Source organism: Cyprinodon tularosa, unplaced genomic scaffold (assembly GCF_016077235.1).
Source record: "Cyprinodon tularosa strain WSP-4 unplaced genomic scaffold, ASM1607723v1 ctg105, whole genome shotgun sequence".
Taxonomy (NCBI): domain Eukaryota; kingdom Metazoa; phylum Chordata; class Actinopteri; order Cyprinodontiformes; family Cyprinodontidae; genus Cyprinodon; species Cyprinodon tularosa.
In genome coordinates, this window is record NW_024037838.1 from 673,406 (window position 1) to 681,814 (window position 8,409).

Sequence of the window (8,409 nt, forward strand, 5' to 3'; positions counted from 1 at the left end):
GGTCTAACTTCTGTGTTTCTCAAATGAAAAACAGGAAAGCATTCTCGCAAAACATTTGACCTTCTTATGACCTGCATACATTATTTCCACTGATTACAATAACATAGAAAAACAAATGATTAAAAGCAATATAAAAGATATAAATGAATAAAATGATAAAAACAACAGAAAACATAATAACTCCAACATGTAGGTTTAATGTAGGCAGTCCTAAAGCTCTTTTATTGTAATTGCTGATGAAAAGAAAACACTGCTGGTTTTTTGGATTAATGTATTTTATTCACCATTATGACCAAAAACAATAACATGAAAACTGTGCAGGTCGTCGCTTCTACTGTCCTTCCCCAACTTATCTTATTTAATCATTATTTATAATATGTGTGCTTATATTCATACTGTTTCTCTTCTGTCTTATGTTTTGTTTTCATTTACAGGCTTGCAACATAATTTAGCTCAAGTGAAGACTGGAAATGTGCAGCTGGCTGAAAGTAAAGTCTGTTGATGTTTAAGTCTGAAAAAGATATATTTTTGCATACAGTATGGCTTAAAAAAGCACTGAGAAGAAAACTTATTGGGCTTCTAGAGGGAGGAGACACCAGCAACAAAGGCTTTTGAGAAAAAAAAATGAAAGATGTTTTTCCTTCAGCTTCTTGTGGTGTCATTTAGAGTTTCATTTATAGAGACTAGTAATCAACAAACCGAGACTGCTATGCAGATATGAGAGTAAGGCAAGGAGAGAGAGACACGGAAAGAGCTAAGCGTCTGAATTAAAGCTGTTTAAAAGAAAATTGCCAAAATAAACAGAACGCTTCCCTCACAATTGTTGATGTTGAGACGAAATAAAGAAGGACCCTCAGCATTCCTTCTCTGCAGGCCCAGGATGTGAGTTTGTGAATCATCTCTAAGCTTTTGGAGAAAACAACATCACTGACCGGTATCTCAGTCACAGCCCAAATACTTGGTTCCCTACCAACCAGACAAGAACAAATAACAACATCTTGTTATGTTCTTATGTACACAGAGAGACCGGATCATCAGGCTTTGTCCCTTGTTGTACATTTGATGGTAAAATGTGTGAAACTCTGAATTGTAAGTGATAAGTTTATAATATCATAAAATCCCTGCATTCTAACTTTGCTTTACAGTTGTCTCCCAACAAAGCATGTTAGAACAGGATTTAATAACAAAGCTTGATTGTTGAGACAAAGAGATGAGGAGCTTGTTTACTTTTATTTCCCTTTGATCATCCAACAAGACTATAATTAAATCAAATATGTTGCCTTTAAGGGGCAAAATATCATCCGAAATTTACAATGGGTGTCTGAAAATAAAAAGTATAAGCTGATTTTGATGTTTGAAATAAAATGCCCTGCTTTAGATAAAGTAACACAAACCACAAATGAGTCAAAGGGAGCAAAGAGAAGAGCATGTATTCACATGGATTACTTAAATAAAAGTTTAAAGGATTTTCTTGGAATTTTTCCTTGGTAAGATAAAAGCTATTCACAAAAAAAACCTTAAGCCTCCAGAGAGCTCCTAAACAGAAAAGTGTCGGGAATAATGAGGATGAGTATTAGCAAGCCTACAAGAGTCCTAAGAAGAGATAACAGAAGCAGAAACAAGTAGAGCTGTCTGAATAGGGAAATTAATGAGGAAGAACTTCTTTAACAATCATTTAATTAAATAGTATAGAGATAAGTTAAACTTAATCATCCCATAGGGGATAAGTACGAGTTGTTTTCTTAAAGACTTGAATCTGTCTCTCAATGGCCTAAAATAACATATATTCTCTTAATGTAGCAGCATTTGTTCATTTGAAGCAAAGAAAGTGGCTAAACTGCAAAATAAAAATAAAGTAAAATTGTAACATCGGAGGAGCGTGCCCTTTCTTTATTATTCCTTTTAAGGACTTAATGTTAAAGTTGCAACTATAGGTTAAAATGTTTCTATTCAGGATAAATAATAGAAAACTTATTGAATAATCATGAATAATATGTCAAAAATATATAAAACAGTGGAATTTGAATAATATTGATGACCATAAATGACTCCTGATGATAAGCATTTTTTAAAGAATTGGGAGAAGTTGCAAATACAAACACATATAAATACACACAAGCTAAAATATGGTAATATATATATTTTAGTCTACATAGAAGAAGAGGATAAAGTTGTAGTTTTTACAAAATTATGTCCGCGGCTATAACTTAAACGGTTATCTGGAAATACTTCTGCGAAAGGCCCTCTCCTCCCTCTCTGACTTTTTATTGCTGCAGGTAGAGCTTCTCAATTTTCAGAATAGTGTTGAAAGCAGAGAAACAGACACATCTGATTGGATACACACCTCAAAGTCTGCCTCTTTGTAAGATTCTGGGACCTATTTACCTTTAAACACTGATTTTTTTTCCATTACCGAAGATTTTCCACTTTTCAGTTGGGCTTCTCATACTTTTTTTCCTCCTTTTTTATTGGTTGTTTTGCCAAAAACAGCCAGGAAATAAGAGCAAAATGTTGACAAGTGACATTCATTCATGCATTCCAACACCATGCCTTCAGAACATGTAAGGTGCATGCACTGCAACTCCCTCCATTGTTAATTGTTTTTCCTGACTTTCTTTCTGTTCAAATTGAAACTTGTGTTACATTTGTTATTATTGTGTTGTTTTCAATCAGTAAATAGAGAAGGAGAAATCAATACTAGCCTTAAGAATCAGCCCCAAAAGTTGTCAGAAGATTTTCGGCAATCAAAAAGATTAATGTCAAAATAATCGGACTTTAAAAAAAATCTGCATTAGTCGATCACAAAAGGCGAGTAAATAAGCAGATCGAAATAATGATGAATATATAGATAAGGTGCATTCAATACGATATTTAACTTTTCTAGATTTTGACCTCACAAAACAAAATTCTTGATACATGACTAATTCTATTATTGGTGAATTTCTCTATTGATTACAGGGATGCATTTTTAGGTTGTTGTTTTTTGTTTTTTTGTTCAGTTATTGAATAAAAAATTCCCAGCTCTTAGAAGACAGTGTCCCAACTACTGTAGCTATTGGCTCTTCCTATATAGCTACAGTAGTTGGGACACTATCTACTAGGGGTGGAACGGTTCACAAAATCCACAGTTCGGTTCGGTTCACAGTTTCGTGGTCACGGTTTTCGGTTCGGTATATGTTGATTGTTAGCCTGACATGTTGGTCGTGTTGCTGTTGGGTTAAACAAAACGTGTTGCACAAGGCTTGCACACTGTTGCACTTTTATCCACAACTTTCTTTCCAACGTCATCGTAGGTCACTCTAAATGCAAAGTGGTCCCATACAGCAGACCTATAAAGTGCTGCAGGCGCGTCTTCCAACTCCTGTTCTTTCCCACTCGCCATACCCACACAATTCTCCACAACAACTGATTTTTTTTCTGCTATGCTGCTTCGCTTCTTCTTCTTCTTGTTTACTACTGGTGTTTGGCTTTGGTTGCAGTACCGCCCCCTTCTGCTCTGGAGTGTACACACTTCGCCTATGAGAAAAAGGAGCCGCGAATGAACCGAACGCAGCACACGCGAATCGAACCGAGACAGTTGAACCAAACGGTTCGGACGGTTTTCATAAACCGTTCCATCCCTACTATCTACCTCCTCTGGATGACAACCAGTCAGCGCTTCTAAAGATAGCCTAGGAGTACGGAATAAGACATTTGATGAAAGACTCATTTCCCGTGATGACATCATAAGGGGTTGGATTTTTCAACATTTGAGCATTTTGAGCACAAATTAGCAAAGAGGTGGAGAAAGAAAATGATAGAGGTGAATGTTTTTTTTTTTTTACCTCAAGCACAGGATTCAGGACACATGTGACAGTTACAAAATATTTATAAAGTGAATTTTGAATAATATAGGACCTCTAAAGCACTCAATAAAAGAAAAAACATGTTTAGGAATGAAAGGCAAAAATACTTTTAGCTTAGGCCATTGACGTTTCAGGATGTCACCATATATTCCCTCATTTTCGGTCTTTTCAACCACATTATAATAAAAAAAACTATTGTCTGGCTTTGCTTTTATTCACTATCTTTGCTCTGTAAAAACAAAGGTGATTATTGACTTATCAACTAAAGTTTATCTTGTATAATCTCCCTTAACGCATTAGTTATGAACTGAAAGAGAAAACATCAATAAACATTCCTATGTCTCCTGTAAGCATATACAGAGAGGTCAGCTTTCAAAACAGACAGCGGCATAAAGCCAAGGTTTAAGAAATCGAGACAAAATTCAAACTGAAACTTCAGTTTATCGTTTGATGTGAGGCAGCTCTTTAAGAATTAACTTCAAACCACCAAGGTCTGTGGAAGTGAAGCCACAACAGCTCCCCTGCTGTTCTTTCTCTCTCTTCTTTCTACATTCATTAACAGCAAGCAAAGTTTTTGCAAAAGCAGCAGATATACCCCCAAATCCCAGCCCCATTAGTCACTGAAGACATTATGGAAACCTGCTGGGTGACTAAGCAGTTTAATAAAAGTTCATATAAAGTCTTAACAATGCTCCCTTTAATAGCTGAACATGACCTAAGGCTATTCATCTTCTTTCCCCACTTTTATCATCTATTTTTTATTTCTTAAAATTATCATTCTCTAACATTATTTTTAGAAATGGATGATATAAAAGTAAAACCAGATCATTACTACAAAATGGGACCAAATGATTGGTCCCAGAAGTTGTACCTCATGAGAGAAAAAGTAAGAGTGAAAGGATTTTGTAAGAAGTGCAATACAGTAGAACATCAGCATAAGGGTTTTAGATTTAGAAACCAGAGCTCATAAATTTTCCCTCATGTATTCACAGAAATCTATCACAGCCTAAGTTTACATATTGGATTAAAGAGAACAGTTATTCCACTGATAAATTTCCTTGGGTTGATCAAATATGCTTTGTATATGTCAACATACAAAAAATCCCACCTTAAATCTTCCTGCATGTCACTATTGTGATGTAACTTTTCTCAGAAAATGAATTTTTTGTGAGATGGACAGACAGCAAAGCCCGAAAAATATCAAAGCTGATCTGTGTATCAATCCAGAAGCAGAGCAGAACCTAAAACCAATGAACTGGACAAAAACTCTCCTGTCAGATTATAAGTCAGTGAGGCTGAAATCAGTATATGCAATAAAACACATACTCATATTTAGATCATATAATATTTAAAACATCAATAAATCAACTGTTTACTTTTTTGGTTCACAAGAATTCTTAAATAAACGTTAAAATGTTTTGCTCAAAAGATGGGCTACAGGAGAGGATTGGGGCCACTGAAATAATGTTTAAAAATGTTACTGATTTTTACATTTATCTCATAATAATATGAGAAAAAAAAGTCAGAATTCTGACTTTATTCTCAGAATTCTGACTTTAATCTCAGAATTCTGACTTAACAAGCTACAAACATGTTAGCATCAGGTTGTAGCCATGTCTGTTTTAAAGACTAAACTAGCTGTCTTGCTTTAATTACCTTCTGCTCTTCCATAAATGAAATAGCATTACCGGGGACCCCTTTGAGCATGTAAAAAGTCACCAAATTCTGTCATTTTCCGCCAATGTGTAACTCACCCTCTCAAACAACTCACACCTTTGTAGGTGAAGCTGAGTGCTTCCACATTTCTTCCTTCATGATGACCATCTACTGTACATTAAGATCCAATATTCTCAGATTAAAGTCAGAATTCTAAGAAAAAAAGTCAGAATTCTGAGATTAAAGTCAGAATTCTGAGGAAAAAAGTATAAATTCTGAGATTAAAGTCAGAATTCTGACTTTTTCTCTCATATTATACTGAAAATGTATTCAAAAATTAGTTCACTTTTTATATTTTTTTTCAGTGCCCCTAATCCTCTTCCATAATGAGCAGATACAATTACAAATAAATAAGAACCCTGTTATGTTCTGGGTTGGCCTGATTGGATGGGACCATGTTAACTGCAGCCTGGATCAGGACCTAAAGGTCACATCTGGCCGCAGGGAGTTCAATGAAGCGTCAATTTATAGTCTGTGGCTTCAGCAATGCAACCTAAATACCCATCGGGGGGGGGGGAGCAGAATAAAAAAAATAAAACAATCGGATTTTCTCTTTAAATGAAACAGTAAAATATAGAAACCAGCCCCTTTCCTGCTCCCCTCATTTCTCTCCACATCTGGATCCACTCACTGCTCGGACTTTAAGTTCGCACCATTTCACAACACAAAAATCCAAAACCATTATCTTTTTTAAAAGCCGTTTTAAAATAAAAAGTGAAGTAAAAGCGCACATTTAGACTAAATGTCTTCAAAAATTAGCGAGTTTTTGTTTGCAAAATGAAATCATGCACGTAAGAGTTGCAAGTTTTTTTTTTTTTTTTCCTCACCCGTGTCGCTCCTCCTCAGCTCCAAACTAAAGATGAATAAATAAAATAAAGTGCATTTGTAAAATATAAGCGGCCTGTTCGTCCATGTCGGTGCGGGAATCTTGTTTCGGTGTCGCTCGTTGCTTTGCATGCTCACAGCCGCAGGATCACAGACCCAACAACAACAAGACAAACGGAGAGAGGAGAGAGGAGGGGGAGCAGAGAGGAGCAGAGGGAGGCTGCCTCCGCTTCTCCTTCAAAGCAATGAATGGAGCAGTCAGCTGCGTGGGGCTCCCAACATCAGCTCCGGGGTCCTTCAGTTAACTCAAGTGAAAAAAGTAAAGCTTGCAAACCAGCTTGTTTAGTTCATTTTATACAACCTGTTAGGTTTCAACTTGTTTTCTATATGAACTCAGGGGCGGGGCTAGATGGCAGCAGTAATACTCTGAAGTGGAATATTCAAAACATTTTTCATATATTAACAATTACTTTACAACAAAAACACTGGTTAATTATGAACATCAATATACTAACATTAAAGATTATAAATATAGAATGCATGCTCTTCAGAAATACATTTTGTTTTATGGGGTAAAGAGAAAATGTCTCTGCAAGTCACTTAGTCTTCAGTGAAATCATAGATATATAACTGTTTTAATAAAAAATTATTAAATAATCAATTTATGTAGATATTAGTACTTGTAAATATAATTTTTATTTAGAATGATTACTGATAAAAGATAAGTAATGACAATGGAAAAGATGTTCACTCAAAACTCAAACCTGAAAGGATTTTATCCACTATACCTTTTATTTAGAAAGCACGAATGTTTGAATATATGCGTCTATTTGTTAGCAAAGGTTGTGGGAAAGTATAGTTTTTCTTTATGTAGAAAATATGGATGTTTTGCTCGTTATTTTCTTGTTGGAACAGTTTAGATTGACTGTGAGACTTTGGTGCCTATCCACTTTCGGCCACCCCTCAGGGTACAATGGTTATTGCCTGGCCACCCTTATAAAAAAATTCTGGCTACGTCTCTGTATGAACTCACCACTGTTTGCTCTTGTTTGTGTTTGATTATTAAACCAATAAAGAGTATAGATCCAGAGGCATAGCCAGAAAATGTTTATAAAGGTGGCCAGGCAATAACCAATGTACACTAAGGGGTGGACAAAAGCAGATGGGCATCAGAACCTCACAGTCAGTCTACACTGTTCCAACATTAACGAGCAAAAAATCCATATTTTCTAAATAAAGACTAACTATACTTTCCTACAGCCTTTGCTAACAAATAGACGCAAAGGTATAGTGGATAAAACTCAGTTTTGAGTTCTGAGGAGTAAATCAATCATCATTGTCATTACTTACCTACTTGTATCAATAAACATTCTGAATAAAATGGATATTTACAAGCACTAATATCTGCACAAATTGATTATTTGATAATTTATTATTTATCTTTAATTTCACTGAAGACTCCTAGATGACTAGAAGAGACACATATTTTTCTCTTTACCCCATAAAAAACAAAATCTAGCTCTGAAAAGAGAATTAATTTTGTACTTATCATCTTTGATGTTAGTATAATGATGTGTATAATTAACCACAAAAAATAAAATGTTTTGAATATTCCACTTGAGAGAATTACTGTTGCCACCATCTGTATTAGAAGGAAATAATGGTAGCGGTGGCCACAAGGGTGGCTAATGGTGGCCATGGCCACCCCTGGTTGTAGGACCTGGGCAGCCAACCCATAGAATCAGTGACTATTCTCACTAAATTTACCAGGAGGGCCAGAATGGGGCCACAGAACAAAACCACGAAACAAAAAATATAATTTTTTTGATGCATTACATAAACCAGAGCTGATTGTAGCTCTGGAGACCCCAGATATAGCAGGATAGAAAATGGTGTTGTACCAATTTATTGGCCCTGATTTCCTGAATTTAAGGATATTAGCCTATCATACCCTAAATGCACCAGGGGGCATTATCACAGATCCTTCCTCCCAGCAGCTGCAAGACTTTATAACCACCACTGT

At 35.6% G+C, this 8,409-nt stretch overlaps 1 protein-coding gene across 1 annotated transcript in view; it reads right to left on the bottom strand.

Annotated features, from left to right (window-relative positions):
* Positions 1 to 6,675, bottom strand: part of mrc2 (mannose receptor, C type 2) — a 29,577-nt gene extending 22,902 nt beyond the window's left edge. Inside the window, exon 1 of the mRNA XM_038284410.1 lies at positions 6,389 to 6,675. Within this exon, the coding sequence (XP_038140338.1) occupies positions 6,389 to 6,518 (130 nt within the window). The 5' untranslated portion in view covers positions 6,519 to 6,675. The remainder of the gene's footprint in view (positions 1 to 6,388) is intronic.
* Between the last annotated feature and the right edge of the window lie 1,734 nt (positions 6,676 to 8,409).